Source organism: Anguilla rostrata, chromosome 2 (genome assembly GCF_018555375.3).
Source record: "Anguilla rostrata isolate EN2019 chromosome 2, ASM1855537v3, whole genome shotgun sequence".
Classification (NCBI taxonomy): Eukaryota; Metazoa; Chordata; class Actinopteri; order Anguilliformes; family Anguillidae; genus Anguilla; species Anguilla rostrata.
The window spans coordinates 47,708,474-47,729,349 of record NC_057934.1 but is presented as its reverse complement, the minus strand read 5'-3'; the positions used below and the strand labels follow the sequence as shown (position 1 = coordinate 47,729,349).

The window sequence follows — 20,876 nt, the reverse complement described above, 5'->3', positions numbered from 1 at the left end:
TAGTGTTGTAATATGAAAAGATCAGAAATGGGAAAGATGACCCCATATTATGAGGACACCTCACTGGTGTGAAGTGAATATTTTTGAATGGCAAAGGCCTGTGCAAGGACATTATCATGGAGGTTGGTATTTTCATCGCTGTTTTTTAGTCCTTTTTAGCACAAGGCCTGTCATTTGGAGGTGTGGGTTGGTGTAAATATAATATGCAGTAAAGAGTCTGAAAATTCAGCCACCAGAAAAAATATCCAGATGCAAACATGTACTGACAATACCAGAGTACTTAATAGGGGGTGTGTATGAAATAAATTATTTTCTGAATTTGCAGCCATATCAATTCTGCCAAGTTTGGTTATTTGCATTTGTTACACATCAATCGCATCGATGTAGTCTCAAAGTTCATGCAGGCAAGTTAGACTGTACTGAACTGGGTAGACATACAAGGTAGATGCATGATCTTTGGGATTAATTATTTATAGCCCATGCACCCAGCACATGAACATGTCTAATATTACTAATTATCTGAGCACCAGAGAGTCTAGGTGAGTCTAGCAATAGTTTTATCACCAATGAAAATGGGGATATTCACTTGTATGCTGTATCATCTTACTCCCTGCTAGATATGTTGTATGTCTGCATCCGAATGTAACTATAGTTCTTAATACGTTGCTGGTGGAATTACGGGTAATATTCAATATATGTAAAAGAAGAGAGTGAACGTTGTCACAAATTTAATGATAGCCAGTAGCCATCCATAGTCCTAGCTATACGTTGCCTTATGTCTATCGTACTTTGTATTTATCATCGGTTTAAACAAATGTGAACTGTTATCCCGTTATATACGCTAGTTGCACTGTAGTTCAAAGCTGCTAGCTATGCTAAACTTCATATCTATCAGTGGCGTCACTAGGGTTGGTGACACCCGGTGCGGTCGACCGTTGGTGTCACCCGATGTTGTCGACGGGGCGGTGCTGTTGGATGTTGTCGATCGGGGGGGGGGGGGGGGGGGGGGGAGGTGGTGCTCTTGAATGCTGTTAACCGGGGTTATGACTTATTTGGCCGCAAACACTATAATAAGGGGGGGAGCAACGAACACTGGAGAAAGGTTAAATGAAAATCTTCAAAATTATTACTTTAAATATCATAGCCAATAAAATATTTTTTTTTTTCTGAGCCATTGTTTTGTCTACATTATTTCACTAAGTTGGGCTCCACAGATTTACATAATTCTGTTGTTGAGCTTAATTTGTTCTGAATAAACCTAAACAAACCTCACTACAAGTATATCTAATTGTATTACCATGTAACTAACTGTAATAAGTTGATTGTATTTTTATTTTGTAGAACCATACACATCTCCTTGTTTAAAGGTTCAGATATGGACATATGCTGTTCTACTTGTCAATCCGCCTATTACAATGGGGAGAAATACCACTTTGATCTCCACCACAATATATGCTATGATGCTATGCTGTGGCATTAAATTTGTATTGCTTTCAATAGGAAAAGTGTTGGAAGATTAGAAAACCTACCCAGTTTTGAGGCTGACCAGTGCATCTTGCACCCCAGTCTGATGATATTTGACCATGTACTGATGCATGTCAGGATAATTTTTCCTGATGTTCCTTTCTGTACTTCCATTGGGAACTGTTCCAAAACGAAATGGGGGTGAATATGAATGTGGGCTCTGGAACTGTGGAGAGGAATAACAAACAATTAGAAAACAGATTTTCTGCTACGTTTGCCACAGTCAGGTCTTGCAGGCTTCAGTAAAATAAACATCTACAATATTTAAAGCGAAGCAATAACAGGGCATGATATGTAAGGTATAGCTCAAAGCAATGATCTGAAAATGTTGCTCTTGCAGTGTCTTTGATCTTCCCCATAAAATAAAATAAAAAACTGCATCTTTTTTTAAATTTAAATAGCATCCTTTTAGTTTTTTGTTTTTTTTTAATGTTAACCACACACACTAGTATAGATTCCATCAGCATAATAATAATAATAATAATAATAATAATAATAATTGATTGGGGTAAATAAATTATGAATACATTGTTTTTAAAGCACCATTTATCAGCCAAAACCACTTATATTTAGTTTATCTCTGGTGGACACTAGGATTATTTTGCTTGTTACTGGAACCACTTTGTTACACAATGAATACAATAACAAGACCAGGTTAAAACCTAGTATATGGCTGGACCTAACACATGTGATCCGGCCGACCAATGGTGTAACTTCATCACTCACTCACTCACTCAGTCACTCACTCAGTGACAGACATTCGCGTTTGTAGGGCTGGCCCCGCTGTTGCGTTCCAGCCAATAATACTTTAAATGTGACCGTATGAAAATGAAACAAAAAAAAACAAACAAAAAAAAACACACAAAAATAACAAACAGTACTTTAATACTAACTTGGCAAAGCACTGTATAATGCAATGTAAACATATAATTTTCCAAATGAACCTCAACTTACAGTATATTAAGAGGACATGGACAAAAAATAAGCCTATCAAATCTATTAAAATGGAAGTTTCTTAAACAGACTTGCTTAAGAATGTTGTACACAGTAATGATAACTTGTTGGTGATTAGAAATAATGAAAAAATGCATACAGTTCAATAGTTACTTGATTTGAAAAAACAACAGATTTTCTACATTGTAAATTGGACACATATGCTCAGTAAACAGCCACATAAGTTTACATTTCCAATGTGCATAGCATCCTGTAATAGGCTGCACACATCCATATAGAACACATGATTTCTATTGGTCTCTATAAACATACTGCATGGAACTCAGTACATTAGAAAGGAGAGAGGACACAATTATATACCTAATAAAACACATTAAAACTCAGATGTGGTCTGTTGTAGTATCATTGGAATACCACACACGCCATAGCAAATTGTATTATGATTATTTCTATATCAAAACATAATTTCCCTTTTTAGAATTTACAAATCAAAACCTACAAATAGCTTCATTGGATAAGCTACAGCTAGTATTATAGACATGCTCTAGTTGGTTGTTCTAACTCTTTGCATTAATGCTTTTGATAGGCTTATTATTTTAGTTTGATTCATTATGTCACATCTTCAAATTGTGCATGGCATCATCTATGCATGAGCTGAATTCTAATTATTTAGGGGTAAGGGTATGAAGTGAGAAAATGAGAGTGGAAAGAAAAATAAAATGCTAAATTAACTCCCTGAATCTCCCCAATGACATCTCTCAAACACACTTCCTTTTCTCACAATTTTTTCTACATGCAGATTCTCGCTTTAGAGATCTATGTGTCTGTCACAGTTTCACACTTTAATCACTCCAGATATTCTGCCTTTTAGGACAACTGTATTTTGCTGTTACATAACTGACTGCATGAGTACACAGTTCAAACATAAAAGCCTCTCCTCTGAGATATTTAAAACTTCGAAAGGCATTATGGCACACACATATTGTAGCCCACTGAATTTCTGGGCAAAAATGCACTGTGTATTTTTTCATATGTATTATCTTGTACATTGAACAGTTTGTTAACATTAACATGTGTATGTACATGTGACAGTATATTCAGGTTGCATCTTTATACTTGCCAGATAAAGTATACAATGCAGATGTGTGTGCTAAACCAGGTAACTCAATTAATTTCTTTCCACAGTGACTAATCCTATCCAGTACGTGGCCCAAGAGTATTCCTAATTATTTAGCTTGCCTCCGTTTAATGATAAGAATGAGTCATCTAAACATAATAAGAAATCTTAGGGGTGAACTTGAGCTATCCTTCAAGAGACTGCTTTGCACCATCAGCCTGTCAAAAAAAAGCTAAACAAGTACTTAGAATTAACCATTAGTTTTTCATTTTGTTTTGCCTTGCCTGAACAGGTGTTGACATCAGGTCAGTGATCTAATTGCTTTGCCAAGCTTTAGAGACTTCAGACAACAAGTAAACAATTACAGAAAAAAAACCTGAATAAACCCTGCATAAACCAAACAATTCCATTTTGTCACATCAGGATAAAAGGAAGATTTCCAATGTAATTTTAAGCATAGTTTTTTTTGTTTTCTTTTAATCTTTTTAAACATTTTTTCATTTTGATTGAATCCTGTAACTGCCCCAGACAAATAATGCATCCTTGACTCTGCATGACTGGACCTTCTGTTCACAGCACAAATGAGCTCCACTCAAAACCAACTAAGACTTTGAACTGAATATACTTCATATTTTCCCCAACAAAATCAATGGATCTGATGTAATGCATTTTCATTGAACAAATGCATAAACATATAGACAAACAGCCATAGAAACATAAAAAACTGACCTTTTTGTCACTAAGTCCAGTGACCTGGTCAACAAACTCCTCCTGGATCATGAAGGCAGCCAAGTTGGCAGTGTAGCTGGCCAAGAAGATTACAGCAAAGAAGGCCCACACAGACACAATGAATTTACTGGTGGTCCCTCTGGGGTTCTGAACAGGCACAGAGTTATTGAAAACCAGGCCCCACAGTAGCCATATTGCTTTTCCAATTGTGAAGGAGGGTCCATGGGGGTCTGTTGAGAATTTAAACAGAAGAATTAACAATCAAAAGGTCTTAAGAAAGTGTTGTTTTTTTTTCCTTTTTTGACACACCTATATGTTAAGTAGATAATGTACATTCATTTTCCAATTCCAGTTATACACTGTGCGCCAGACAGGTTTAGTCAGACAATTGACCACCTTGTATAAAATCTATTTTCACCGAAGTCATATCATTCAGAAATAAAAAATCAGGTCTGTAGTTCTGTATTACAAATGAAAATCAGTCCATTATGACACTGGGTACCATGCATTGTTATTATGGTCACTATATTCAAATGGTAACTGATCACTATATTCAAATTTGGTTCTAAAATAGCTACCAGTGATTGTGTTCAGTGTGCTGCAAGCTGTACTGTATCTCTGTTATGGAATGATGATGTCACAAAAGTCAGAAAAATGTTAAGATGAGTCATGGCAGTGCAACTTTATGAATAATATTGGACTTGTAAAAAAAACTAGGAAAAAAATCAACCTTGTTTTCTGAGTAACAGTCGGTGTAGGTGTTCACATCTGAGCTATGCACATAATTTGTGAACCCAGACATTCTGCTAAAGACCTACTAAAATGTCTCACTCTGAATATTTTATCACCTTAAATTAATCTACTGATGGGGTAGAGCTTCATAGCCATGTTTCCCCAAGAGACTTTGCAGTTTGCAAACAGATGCACACAGTGTGCCACCAGCTGCAGGGTTATTGCATCTGACGCACCCCAAAGGTCTTTGAGTTTAAAGCCGCAAGGGTGCGTCGCTTAAGAATGTCACACATTCTGGCTCACCTCTGCCTTGTGCAAGGTTTCTGTTGAATCCCAGAGGGCTGACGTACTCAAAGAGGAAGACGGCTATAGCAGTCACAATAAGAAGCATCACAAACATCATCACCCACACGGAAGCGCTGAAGGGCTCTACAGAGAGGGGAGAGAATAGGGGGGGGGAAAGTCAGCAGCTAAAATCCCAGCACACTGCGTCTGCCAGCACAAGTGATTACAGACAATCTGAGGGGGATTAGGGTACTTCTACTCTGGGAAGTAAATAAGGATCTGGCATCAGGCCATTAGTGGGGTTTCATTGATAAAGCCATGTAATTATCAACCTTATGTTAATTACATTATTTGTGGATGCAATACTATCAAATATCTTGGAACAGACTATTGATATAATGCTAATGGGGCCACAAACATGTTTAACGTCACAGTGTGCTGTTCTCTGTACAAAGCTTTTGTTTGCCTTGGAGCAAGCGATCACGTATGCCATCAAGCAAAATTAAAGCTTTGTGCTTTTCCAATTGTGCTGAACACTTTTGCTCTCAAATAAATTTTCCCTTAGCTATTTACCAAGAAATGCAGATGGAGAGACGGTGCCGTTGCTTCTTGAAACCATGACACTAATGCCTGTTTCCACAAAGGGAACAGAGAAATCGATGGCCTCAGAACGTTCCTCATTGATTGTCAGCGACCCAACAGCCATGACTGCTTTCTTGTATACCACCTGTGGAAAGAGGTCAGAAAACCGTAAGTATACAGGGTACAGGCCTAAGCGATGAAGTGAACTGTAGGTTACCCAGCAGTCCTCACCTCTCCCACCAAGCCATTCCAAACATTGTTGATCTTCTTTCCGTGCTTGCCGTTGGTCACCAGGTACAGGTCATAGGTAAACTTCACATTCCTGGCGATCTTCTTCAGGATATCAATGCAGAAGCCTTTGCAACATTTTTTGATGTACGTTCCCTCTGCAGTGGAATTGCTGACAAATACAAAGTATGATTTTCAGGCTGGTGTCTAATGTCAGCATTTTAATTAGATGAACAAAACTGTCATGTAAAACTAGTCACACTGAGTTTCACTGACCACGCTGTAACAAACTGTTAAACAAATCTTTGAATATTTGCATATACAGTTAAATGCAAAATTATTGGAAGAGTGACATGATTGATACCGTTTTTTTGCTCTGACTCCAGGACATTGGATTTTAAATAAAACAATGGATATGAGGTTACATTGCAGACTGTCAGCTTTAATTTGAAGCACATCCATATTGGGTGTTCTGCGTAAAAATTACAGTCTTTTTTATTCAGTCTTCCCATTTTACGGGAGAAAAACCAATTGGACATTCGCCTGCCCAGCTGTTTCTTAGCCACATGCGTGTCACTGCATAAGTAGTTCATGCACAAGAAAGTTGACAACATATCTAGAATTGAGGATGAATTCTGAAGTGGACAGAAACATCTTATCTGCTCATTTCCAACCAAATGCCTCAAAATTCATTGGACAGCACTTCACCTTGTAGCAGAACAATGATCCAAACCATACTGCAAATGCAATCAAGGAGTTTTTCAAAAAGTGGAATGTTCTTGACTGGCCAAGTGAATTAACTGTCTTGAATCCAACTGAACAAGCATTTCACTTGCTGAATATGAGACGGAAGGCAAGACACCCTGGAAACATACAGAAACTGAAGATGGCTGCAGTACAGGCCTGGCAGAGCATCATCAGCGAAGATACTCAGATTAATTTTACCATGCAGTATTCATGGCTTTAACATCATAAAACAGCTAGCTGCCAAACTGATGACTTAAAACGCTAGTTTAGTTTCTGTCAGCCAGCACCAGCGGTCATACTTCTGACTATCATTTAGCTTAGCTAATCGACTGCCTTTAGTTATAGGGTGTAATTGTAAATTTAAAAAAAGTCAACAATATGTTGTGCTGTCGGTTGTCAATTATTCACCGCATTTTAGGCGGCATATGAAGGTAAAATACACCAATGGATTAGCTAACATTAGTTCTGATTAACGTTACAGTCATCCATCACATGAAAAGAAATAAATACAGCGTTTGCTAGCCAGGTCTGGTAGTAAATTAGCTTATGTATGAATTAAAACACATTAAATAGCCTATGTAACATGTATAATAAGTTAATACAACGATGCATTGTATTGGGTGATGCGCAGACAACTTCAGACACCAATGCCGTCTGTTATGAATTTAGTCTAGGCCTAATGTTACCCAGCTACATGTAGTTAGTTCAGCGATCTTATCCTTTATATGCCATATCCCTGGTTCATGTCCCCAGCTCGCATGGAAGGTATCAGTAGCCTAATAAAAGACCTTAAGGTTCTCTCCATTAAGAAAACAGACTGTGGATCAGGTCAGCGTTTCCCCTACATTGACTCATCTGTGGGGAACTGCTGCAACATTAAAAAGTCAGTCAATAACAGGATTTATTTATCAAAGGCACATTTGGAGACAGTACAGTTCAATCATTACAGATGAACGATTGCAAAAATCCATGACGAGGTAATGGGATGTAACTTTTCAGTGGTTGTGTCAATGCAGGAAAACACTGCGTTCAATAAAGGTTGGAATTCAGAAGTCTCTTTTTTAAGTTCACATTGGGCAATGACCCAGACCACAACAAAATAATTTCTCCGGTTTCTCCAAACCAGTCATCTTTCGACATCTGACATTTGTGACGGGCCTAATAATATTACACCTACAGCCATATCTAACATTGTGAGATTCAAAGAGAATGTGCTTAATATGAATGAAAAGTCAAAAACAAGATGTCATGCTCTGGCTAGCTGGCTCAACATGAATAAATTAAAACAGAATTTTTTTTATATATTACTAGCCTATGTGGAAAAAATTAGTTTTGATCAGAAACATGTAATGTTGGCTCATCTCATTCTTATCCCACTAATCCTATTTCATCCAGCTTCTGTTATGTGTGTCATAATAAAACTATAAACGGCATACATGTATTGTGTTATTGTGAGTTGGCATATTATGACCAATATATGACCGAATTTCACCTTCAGCAAAGTGTGAAGATTCCAATTGCCCATATGTGCAACATGTTACATGACCTCCAAACCTTTGGGAAACACTGGATCAGGCAAACAGCCTAAATTTTATGAAAAGAAAAAGTCAGGTAATTTGTCAGCAATCAGGAGGGAGGTAAAATGTTTGAGAGGCAAGTTATATGGGTCACATCCACCGAAAATGTCAATTTTTAGTTTATATCTTTGTTCAGAAGTTTGCTCACCATTGTCTGCTGTCAACACCAGTAAGCAGTCACAATTAGGTCATCAATTAGGTCATTAGGGCGACATAGCTCAGGAGGTAAGAGTGGTTGACTGGCAGTCGGAGGGTTGCCGGTTTGCTCCCCTGCCCTGAGCGTGTCGAAGTGTCCCTGAGCAAGACACCTAACCCCTAATTTCTCTGGTGAATGAGAGGCATCAATTGTAAAGCGCTTTGGATACAAGCGCTATATAAATGCAGTCCATTTACCATTTACCAAGGTGGTGGCCTCAGCCATTTGGTTACGTGACTGAAATCCATTAATACTAGTTCTATGCACATGCTTATTAACCAATCAGAATCAAATATTCATTCAAGCATGTAGACATAAAATATGACTGAGCCATACATGCACACCACGCATATAAACAATGGTGGAGATGGAACTGCAATTAGTGAATGTTTATTGATTTCAAGGAAGCGAAAAAAGGAAAGTGTGCTTACAAAGATTGCAAAAACCAGATCACAGTAATTCAGCTTGCAGGCTCTTTTAGGTACTTCTTAGCAAACTGTAACCTGTCCATCCCGTTCTGCAGCGAACTAGTAGTTTGCATCTTGCAGTGTAGCCTCTGTTGTTCTGTTTGACAAGTGTTTTGCTGACAGTATTCATTGACACATCCACACTAGCATCCTGAAGAGTGCTTCTCATATGTTGGACAGGTGTTTGGGGGTTTTTCTTCATTAGTCTTTAGTCTTCATTATTGTGTTCAATTGCTTCCTTTGTCCCGGTATTTAGCTTACTGTAATTCTGCTTTAATCCACTGAACCCAAACTGACTTAAACCCACCACTACTCCTGATGGGAGAAAGCTGCTGTGTCTGGCTGCTACAGACTCTTGGTCATCGGCAGTTAATGACATGGCAAAAGCTCAAACTGGTGAGTGAGCCACTATGGAGGCCTGATACTACTTTTATGAAGTGCTTCTGCCCAGTGCATACATAATTGATTTAAAAGTATTACATGCTTCCCCAATACAGCTACATAAAAAATGTCCTGCTACTTTGTACCAGCCTGACAAGAAGCAATCACTCAAAGTTCTTATGAGAATGTCTTCAGGCATTGAACATTTGTACAGGTTTTTAGTGTACTTTGTGCATTAATGCATGATTTTCCTATTCATAACTCAGTTCCACAGGCAATGGCATTTCAATGTGCTCTTACACAGGGCAGATAATTCTTATTGTTATATAAATTCATCCAATCATAGCTACCTATGAAATCATCAAGTGTTGAAATTATTGTAGTTACTTGAAGAACAAAAGACTGCATAAATCACTATGAGAGTACACAAGCCTAAAAACTGTTGTAATCCCAAATGCTATAACATTTGGTTCCAAAATTCATTAAATCATCAAAGTAAACGCTCTTCAAAGATACACTTAACTTCATTCACTAAAAAAAGATCATGTTCCATTTAAAAGCTTCTTCTAAAAGTTCTGTTGGAGGGAGGAAATATCTGCTTTGAACAATTTCTTAATTACAATGAATAAATGGCTTGCCTCCAGTCTATCTGTTTCTCTGTCTGAAGCCAACCAGTGTCAAAAACGGCTGCTGGCTTGAGATTTCAAACGCCTCATAAAGACAGCAACCAATCTGCACAGCCTTAATTGCACATGCTCTTATGTCTCCCCAAGTGAAAAAGAACATCACTCTATTTACAGGGAAATAAAGTTTCTTATTTTATTAAAGGTTGCCAAAATCCTGGCATGTGTCTGCATCACAGGCCTTAGTTGGTACGGCATACAATGCTTCATACATGCAATGTGCCTCATGCCAGCAGCACCTAACTTCTATGCCAGTATGTCTCACATAGCTTTATTTATTCCTTAATCAGACTTGTCCCAGAGTTTCATCTGGTCTCAATCCGTGGAACAATCTCAAGAACGCAACCACAAAACATTTGCCCAAATCTGCTTTTCAACCCCATTAAAGAATTAGGGAAAGAGGCCAATTCAAAACCTTTATCAATATGTAACTAATTACAGATTTATAAGGTCAATTATTGGCACAGAAATCTGAAAATATCCTTTTTTTGAAACGTATTAATAAGCTTTCAGACATAAGATAAAGCCTAATTTTAAACATTTCTCTTAGAATGCTAAGATCACTCTCACACCATTTACACATCGAAATGTGCAAAATTCTTTATTAAGAAAGTGTCCCCTTTCAGTGTCTGTGTATTCGAAAGAAAACAGAGTGCAAAATGTACAGTTGACAAACCATCTGTGAATTGCAGGTTGTTGAAGAGTTTATATAAGAATCAACTTGTGGGAAGCCAAGATTTCTAAATCTATTTGAAAAACAGTTTAAAACTGCATGGAGACCAAACATCAATTTATTCCTGAGCACACAGAGGCCTTCCCATCTGTGTTGGAACACAGCAGTTGGCAAAAGGCTATATTGCAACTTATAACAGTCCTTTAAAATTAAAACTGTAGAAGCAAAGGAATTTAATCCCAGACAGCAAATGAAAATAGTATGAATGCTCTCAATGGCTGCATTTACATGGACCCTCATATTCCTTGACTCCTCAGATTAACAACCCAATCAGAATAAAAATGTGTCATGTAACCACCTCAGCTGGAACAGACGATACCATTCTAATTGAAATTTAATTCAGTTTGAAAGGGATGGTGTAAACCTTTTGATAATCCGATCAATAGGAAATATTAGTCATGTAAATGCTTAAACCAACTACTTTCTTTGCATGGAATAAATATTCTGATCTTGTTTTCAGATGACTCACACTTGGGGATGCATGGCCGTCTTGCTTGTAGGCCTACAGTATGGTAGCGACTCTATAAGAACCACTTTCGCTCTATTTCGCTATCTTGCTAAGTAGCTATCGCAGCAAAACTGCTCTTGCACTTGCCTTCTCCTGTTCAATGATTGCAGAGGAACTATATTCTACTGACACTAATATGTAAGAACTGTATAAACATAAATATTACACATATTTGGAGATAAGCCGATTTATACTGGAAAGGTGTACTGTGTATTCGAACAAGAGATCAGTCAGCACATGTCAAAAAAAGTTATTGCAAGAGCTTGGGTTTCTGCACATTTCAAAAGTTTTGTTCTGATTGCATTCTTGGGGCATGTAAATGCATACCTTATTCAGATCACTTTATTCAGCATGCATGTAAACAGTTCATTTGGAATCTTCATTCAGAATGAATGTATTCGGAATGATTAAATATTCTGCATGAAAACGCAGCTATTGAGAAACTGAAAATATTTGCAGTTGAAATATGAGCCAATCATCCAGTCTTGAAGGAATATAATTATAAGTTTGTATGACTTGTTTTTATTACATACATTTTCTGCATTTAATAAGCAGTTTAAATAAATTGTCTCAAAAGTGATACAATAAAAAAATTCAAATGGTTACATCTCAAAGGGAAACCACTGTGTTTGTTGATTTCATAATGAAAATCCACATTTTACCTGCCTGAAACAGGGTGGAGTTTGTTTCTACCCAGAATATAAACTTCTGTTTTTGTTCTAAAAAGTGAGAGGGATGCTCAATTACCTGCCACAACAAAATCCTGGTTAAAATCAATCTGTTCCCTTGCAGTGTTTCTCTGTGGGGCAGTAGATGGATCGTTCTGATGCTGTCTTTTTTCTTTCCAACACCAACTGATGCTTCGTCCATAACTCTAGATTCTGGACTATTAAGCCATATGTCTGCACTATATACAACATACATATTTAAATCCTCGGTGAAGCGACACTGTTCCTCAAAATTTGTCTTTAACTGTCATTCACGATTAAATATCAGGGTTTTCTTTTCACGAAAGCCATACTTGCCAAAGAGTAATTGTAATAATAAAAATAAAAACTGAAACTACAGTCAGTGGCCACTAGTACTGGGTAGGACCTAACTTAGTCTTCAGGACAGCCTGAATTGTGACATGGTGCATTATCCTGCTGGAAGTATCCATTTAAAAAAGGGTACACTGTGGCCATAAAGGGATGCACATGGTCAGAAAGTGTTTAGGTGTGCTGTGGCATTCAAATGTAGCTCAGTTGATATTAAGGGGGCTAATGTGTGCCAAAAAAACATTCCTCACACCTTTACACTACCACCAGTTGCCAGCACCATTGACACAAGGATTCTTGCTGTTGGCGGAAAATTATGACCGACACATCTGCACTGAGATTCGTCAGACCAGGCAACATTTTTCTATTTTTCAAACATCCTGGTTTAGTGATGATGTACCCACTGTAGCTTCACCGTGTGAAATTCCCAGGAGGGCAGCTGTTTCTGAGATGCTGGAACCACCATATCTGGCGCCAACAAACATAACATGGTCAAAGTTGCTTAGATCACATGCCTTCCCCATTTCACTGCAAAAACAACTAAAACTTCACCATGTCTGCATGCTTTATATATTGAGCTGCAGCTGCAGATTTGCCGATTGGAGGAGCAGGCTATTTGCATTAACGAGCAGGTGTACCAAATAAAGTACTCAAATGGATATTAGCATTGATTACTCAAATGGATATTAGCATTACTTAAATATGTTTGTGAAGTATGTGATTTGAAGAGAGCTGGGTATCAAGATTGATGGCAGTTATTTAAAAGCCAGCTACATGTTGTTTGAAATACAGTAGACATATGTACTTCTGTGCTGTTACACCTTGATGGAGAGCCGGCTGATGTTAATTAGATATTATTGTTAGCCAGATGTTAAAATTTAACATTAGAAGAATCTATCTATACACTATTAGTCTATGTTTTTTATTTATTGATACAGTGATGTGTAGTAAACCATAGAGATGCCTTCAAACTGGATGGCTGCATTTATGTTATTGACAACAATGAGATAACGTTGTCCAGTTCCTAGAAAGTTCAAGTTAATTAGAGAGCTATTGCTCCATGTGACTGCTCAGGCGAACGGCAAGATGTCCAGTCATGAAGTTCTCTAATGGTCTTTCTGAACACTACCCAGTCTCAGTAGGATGAAGCAAAACTTCTCCCTGCAATTTCATGTCATACTACACTGACAGGATTACCCTCAGGCCAAGGGACTAGCTATATGTATTCTTACATAATCAAATCATCTACTCCAGCATTCTGCATGGTGTAATCCTATATAGTGCACAGATATTTCTAGAATACATCATCATCAAAAGCTCCAATCCCAGTAATTGTGAAATCATTTTGTTTCCAAATTCCCAACCATGCCAATCTAACACTCAAAGGACATATATATGTACGTACATAGGTACGTACATACATACATACATACATACATGTACTGTATTATAGATAGAAGTCCCTATTATAATCATTCAAATAAAACAATTTGAGCATATTATTAACAAATGTGTTAACCTCTTCAGCAGTAAAGAATCATATATGTGTTCACTTAAGTATATGAGATTAATTTGACCTCAATTTTTGAAAAACAGTGACAGCCAAACTCTGCACCTCCCACAAAAGAACGTTTTGTGAGAAACATCTCATTAATATATATCCATATCTTCATCTTCTAGTATTACAGCATGCCAGGACACAAAGCACAGGGCTCTTAAAAAGAATGAAAAACTGTCATTTGATTGGCTATGATTGAATTCACCTGAAACACACCCATCACTAAATTATTCAGGCTACTCCAGCTCCGATTCGATCTGTGCTGCATACATTAAGCCCTTGATAACGTTTGGATGCGCATGCCTTATGAGTCCAGATTTCAACAATTTATCAGCAGTACCTAGATCAGTGGTCTCCAACCCTGGTCCTGGAGAGCTACAGGGTCTGCTGGTTTTCATGATGACTCTGCACTTTATGAATCAATTAGAGCAGTTGATTACACAGTTAACGCAACTCACCTGGTGTCTTGGGTCTCAACTGGGTGCTGATTCTACGGTGAAAACAAAAACCAGCAGACCCTGTAGCTCTCCAGGACCAGGGTTGGAGACCACTGACCTAGATATTGAATTCAAATGTAACTTACTTCTCTAACACTTTACTTTTGAGTTTAGTTAGAAAGTTGGACAAACAGTCTCCAGATATTTTTTTTCCCCAAAGGCAGAGAAATCATTTGTCCTACGAAATTATTATTTTTTTCATGGAGGTTCCAGTCATGCTCCACTTCTTGCCAATGTCTCAGCACACTTCATTAAGCACACTTCAGCAGTCCCTATCTGAGCATGCACAATGAATTGTTGAGCAGGAATTGTGATGTTGGAGTAATGGAATGGGAAATACCAGCCCATGTGTAAGAGAACAAGTGTGCCAGCGCATCTCAGGGCTGCCAATCAGAGAAATATCCAACTTAATCAAAAGGCCTCCAGCTTTCTCCTCTAATGGTCACTCGATAAAATCATGTAAGAGCTGGTTGTTCTTCTTTCCGCTTTACACTTCCCAGTGCCAATAATAGATTGTAAAACCCACTGCCTTAAGTAAGTGACCTGTGAGTTATTAGATGGGATGAATTTTACATGAAATGTTCTTCTTTCTGGTTGTTTCATGTTATGGAAATTTGTAGCACAGAAAACTTCCAAAGGGCTAGCTTGGGAATGTGAAGCACAAAACTGCTGAATGCAGCACCAAAATAGTCAAGAGGGAGCAACCCTAAAATAGGTGTTTAAAAGAGCACAGTGAGGGGAGGGTGGACTCACTCTTTGATGTGTTTGCGGCAGGGGACAGAGTTCCTCATGCAAGTGCCTGTTAGGCGCTCCACATTCTCCACAATGACAAAGGGTTTCTCCTCCAGAGTCACGATGCTCAGGTGGTTGTCGTCTGTCTCCGCATCACCAAAGGAGTTGAAGCGGGGCCAGACAGGGTACTTCAAGGTCAAGGACTTGTTCTCCCATTTGCCCATCTGAAACACAAATCACAACAGCACTCAATCAGCCTGCTTGTTCACCAGGCATGATGTTCGGAGAACATCAGGACCAGAGGGTGATAAAGCCAGGCTGTGTATCAAACCAAGGACATCATGCATCCCCCTACACTCCAGGTAGCATTTCCTTGACATGCCCTGGTATGGCCCTCTGTTATTCAATATAATGCAAGTAGCCTTTCAACTAGTTATTCTTTAAATCTGTGTATGCCCTGATATAAGAATGAGGGGAATGTAATTTAATACTGATAGATATCAAATTAACAGTAAAGATCAAATATTTACATCTGTGGTTGAGACAAAATGTCAGAGGCATCATATAGTCTGTATATATCAGGTCTTGAACTACTGTCGATTTACTGTTTTCCGTGCTTGAGGATCTAAGAGAATGCACTGTGGTAACTAAAGAGTAAAATATCACCATGGCTTATATGTTCATATTTTCTTGTGGAAAATGGTCAAATCCTATTTTCATCCACAGCAGAATCATCAGTGTGATTGAGTTTTTGTCATTACATGATCAAACGGATTCCTGCAGAAGGCTGTAAAACAATGTTTTAGTGCCCACTGTGTGTGACGTGTTTTAATATTCAAGGGAGAAAGATTTCACAAATATATTGTACTTCCACAATTTCTGAGAAGAAGCCTAACAGACAGATGAATATTCAGCATGCTGGGTAAATGCACCAGTGAATGGCGACTTGTGAAATGCTGCAGCTCAAGTGGTACTAACCTGCATCAAATGCAATGGAGGTTAATGTCAGTTATACCGTCAGCCTCCGATGGGACTAAAAAAAAGTTGTGCTGTATGCAAACATTCTGCACTGAGGGGTATAAGTCCCTCTGAAATAGTTTCTACAGTGTAGGTGAACACAATAGCAACCCAACCCAACACACGGATATCCAGGGTGACCTGCTCTCAAAATTATAAATAGTGCTGCGCCTTCTGCTATGAGGCCACCATCTTATACACTGCAGAAGCATGTGATTCTTGTCCAAAGCTAGAAATACACAACCCAAATTAATTCTCAGCCACTTTCAACCTAGTTTTTACTTCTACAAATGTCCTTGTACGCAAATGTTTATGCGTCATTACTGAAATACTGACAAGCCATACAGCGGCAGTAGCAAATCAGCCTTCCAGCAAATGGCAAGACAGCACTAAAGGCTTAGCTAAATTACTGCATTTGCAAGACAGCAAATGGCAGCAAATGTCATCAACAGAGGACATACAACAAATGTCAATAACAGGTTTATTACCACAAAAAACATTACTGCATTATACAGACTGTGAAAATATCTGCAATCACTATCAGTTCGGCTTTTATTCAAGTTTGTAAGTAAGATGAACAAATGGCATACTGCATTTAAAAAAATCCAACCACTGCTTAATAGACTCTCTACATGTTAAACAAAAGTGTGTGGGCATGGTGATATGCTATAACGAGTACAGGTACAGTGAAGAAACCTTAGACTGCAAAGTTAAACTATTTCTAAGACTTTCAAGTGCTCCTGCCTTTAAAAAAGAGTTTATTACATAAAGTGGTGGTCAAAAATTATTTCAGCCTCTGAATGTAATATATTTCAGTGATCATCCTCAGGTAGGTATTTATTTTAACATTGGGAGCAACACTTCTGATCATTATCTTGAGCTACCAATACCCCTGCCACCCCAACATGAGCGCACACACACATGCACTCACATATAGTACGATACTCCACATGCAGGGTTCCAACAAAGATGGTCTATGGTCGGCGGGGGTGGGGGGGGGGGAGTGTACCCCTCGCTCCCAGCTAAATCTAAATCATTATATGGTACAGGGAAAAGTTTTGGCAATTGTGATTTCTTCCTTTACATAGAGATGTTCATGTGTGAAGCAGCAGTGAGCAGGAGGAAGCGCAGTTGGTCCTACTGTATATAGAGGGCCATGTTCCTCTTTAGTGCTCTGATGAAGTGGGGAAATTTCACCATGTTCTCTCACTGGTACAAGGCTAGTTGTACAGTGACCTGTAAATAATTAATGTTGGTTGAGAGAATAATGGCATCATCACCTCCCCTAGATGACACCACAGAGAAACCTACAGCCAGCAGTCAAGCAGCCTAGGAGGAAATGTGGACTTTAGACAATAAATACTTAATGTAATAACTCACATTTCTTTAACTTCTGATAACACCGCCCCCTGCCCCATTTTTCTCTAAGTTTCTCTTCCTCTCGCACATGCATGTCATTATTTCCTTTGAAGGATGCAAAAGCTGACTTTACACAAAGCAGTGCCTCTGAAGCTGGTCTTTGAATGCCCTTGAAAACCTTACACACAAAGTCGCAAGTTCTTTCAGATGGATGTGTGAAATTCTCCACTGAAGGATTTATAACCCCTTTCCAAAGGCACCTCTCAAAGATATGTTGTTGTAATTTACAGAAAATTCAGAGTGAAAATAATATGCATCATTTTTCTCAATGTAAAGCAAATCCCAACATGTTCAAATGTTAAAATGTCCAGGTCAGAATTATTGCAAGTAAACAAACAAGTCAGTTTTAAAATCATGTTTTGCTGATTTAATCCCAACCTAGTTCTGCAGCATTCATTGAATTCATTCTCAACAGAATGGCAGGGTGTTCTATAGCATTTAAGAACAAATCAATTTAAAAAGACAAAACCATTCTAAAGCAGATGGAACATGTAGATTAGCACTGACAGAGATTCAATTACGATCAAGAACACCAATCAACAAAACAGAATTCAAAAGTACTTTTCTGATTATTTTTGTTTTTGCACGCAGTGCTACAAATTGTAAATTAAACCATATGAATTCTGAAATATTAAAAAATACAAAAAGGTTAATTTTGTTTTGTGTTTGCAAGTGATTCAGATCATATAGCAGAATGTTAGAATTAACATCATGATCTTGTGCGTGTGATTGTAATGTCCAATGGGATGTGATGTATGCTGCTATGGGCTGATATTTTGACATTTCATTTATGGCAACATTTTAAATTCCCGTGGACTTTCACATTTTTTTTGAAAATTTGCATTCAGAAACTAGTAATTCCATATGTGACCAAACATACTTTGGATACATGTTACAAAATTATATTTTAAAATCTTTTTATGGCACCCCATCTGAGTTACAAAATGAGGTATCATTTTATATTATTGAGTAAATATCTCTGGAGATATGAATATAGTGCTGTTGCAAAACACAATTCTGAGAAAACTAGCATTAAAGATTTTGGGCCCTATTTTCACATTCAAGGCACAATTTGCAAATGCTAGCGGTAATTCAAAACGCTGTCAAATTAGGGCATGTCCAACTCAGTTTCAGTAATTTCATGACTCCAGGCGTTAGTGCAACTGCAGCCCAGCTGTAAAACAGGCTAGTTCAATAAGAATAAATGAACTGTTGCTCTGGTGGGGGATTGGCTTCATTATTGCCAATCAGATCGCCTCCAGTCAGCCTCCCCATTGTGCTGTTGCCGTGACTGTTTCAAATTGGCAGGCATCACGTTTGTGAACAGGTTGTGACAGGAAAGAAAACAGCACATTTCGTTTGAATTTGACATAGCCTTTTTTGCTTCTCTGCTGACAATTTCTGTTTAATACCACTATTTAAAATAAACAAAACTATTGCACCACTTCAACTAAGTTTCATTCATTTCAGACACACATTTTTATAAGCTGAATGTACACTTACTAGGGAAACAGCTTGGCAGCCTAGCAGTCCCTGCTTTCTTGTGTACTCTGTACATCTGCCCTTGTAATCCCATCACAATTGTTACATGCAACTCTGCCACTGTCAATATGAAAGTCCTGTCATATGTTCTCTGTGAGGTCCATGTCACATCCAAGATGTGTGGTTGAATTTGGACTGCATAACTGAACATAGGTTGCATGGCAAGGATTCAAATTATAATAAAATATTTCTTGAATATGTCTGTGTTATGTCTTCATGCATTTGTATGTGTGGCACATTCATATTGTCAACCAAATAGTACAGTGCGTCAGAGTTTGAGTAAAAGCCTGGTCTGCGCTTAAATGCAAACACATTATTCAAGACCAAACTTTTACGGTGCCAAATGCCTCGACAGACACACCCCTTGCACTGCCCAACCTGTGTTCACACAAATGGTTTTACTGTAGACCATAATACCATAACTGGTGCATATTCAGTCTGCATCAGATGAAACAAGTAATTCCACTTTGAGGTGCATTTGTATTTGCCAATAGGGCCATTTGTTGGGAATTTTTCCCTTTCTCATCATTAAAATACACCCTCAAATCAAGAACTATTATATAAAAGTGTTATATTTTAGTCCCTAACCCAGTGCTTACTATAATTCTGATTAGGTTTGGTTAAGAGAGTCTTCCAGCCATAAATTTGTAAAGATATGAAAAAGGCATCTCAAGTTTAACCTCTAATTTTGCTTTGAATGCTTATAATTCCTTTTCATTCTTGTACTTCCCTGATTATTTTTGCATTGATTTCCTGAAGAAGATTCTACATGAATCTGTAAGATTTATCGATAAGTAAATGATTATACATAATTTGTATATTGATTTACTCACATGACACACACATTTTGGATCAGATCCTTCGCTGCTACCAGAAATTATGTTTTACATGTTTTAAACATATAAGGTACATTAGTACTGTATAATAATTGTGTATAGTGCAGTACCTGAGCAAGCAGTAACTGAAATGACCTCATACCATAAATTTAGTTATGGTAGAGCACAACAATTTTTTTGTTGTTTAATTAAAATCAATTTCAATTTTCTTTTGAATAATTCTTTTGAATAATTAAAAATCATACGATGCTTACATTAAGCATTTGAATTTAAAGTTTCTGCTTAACACATACTCTGGTTACCGGAGTCAACACATGATTTCTCTTTATACTCATTTCTATTGTGTCAGAAACTGTTATTGATATGTGAAAATCCTTAGAATTCAGTTTCATTGTACGGCACTGCACATGAGTCAAGTGCTTAATTGCACTGCTTTCCTCACAATTAGACTTGTGAAGTGCGGTAATACCACCAATTTACATATTTGCAAACCCATCAGCTTTGTTACATCTGTGCCTTTTAACAAAGATAAGCATAATCTGTGGGCACTTTATAGACATGTATCCGTAAAATAACACAAGGACCATCATCCTTTGAAACCTCCAGCAGCACAGACAAGTGTCTGAAAAGTGCCCTTGTGCACAAAGTATCATCATACAGTACATGGGCTCATCATTTTGAAGGAGCCTTGAATTACTTTTAGGGCATGTGGAAGAGACTACCAAAGAGAAGAAATCAAAAGTGCTTCATAGTAAGAGTAGCAGATAGTTTCAATGTTAAAGTCACAATTCACTT

The 20,876-nt window shown here is 37.8% G+C and overlaps 1 protein-coding gene across 1 annotated transcript in view; it reads right to left on the bottom strand.

Moving 5' to 3' along the window:
• The window catches only part of LOC135248259 (glutamate receptor ionotropic, NMDA 2A-like), a 118,386-nt gene that overhangs the window by 10,731 nt on the left and 86,779 nt on the right, over window positions 1-20,876 (bottom strand). The window contains exons 5-10 of the mRNA XM_064322666.1: window positions 15,289-15,491; window positions 6,155-6,323; window positions 5,915-6,068; window positions 5,360-5,485; window positions 4,325-4,554; window positions 1,530-1,690 (exon numbers count right to left, since the gene is read on the bottom strand). Coding sequence (XP_064178736.1) covers window positions 1,530-1,690; window positions 4,325-4,554; window positions 5,360-5,485; window positions 5,915-6,068; window positions 6,155-6,323; window positions 15,289-15,491 — 1,043 coding nt within the window. The remainder of the gene's footprint in view (window positions 1-1,529; window positions 1,691-4,324; window positions 4,555-5,359; window positions 5,486-5,914; window positions 6,069-6,154; window positions 6,324-15,288; window positions 15,492-20,876) is intronic.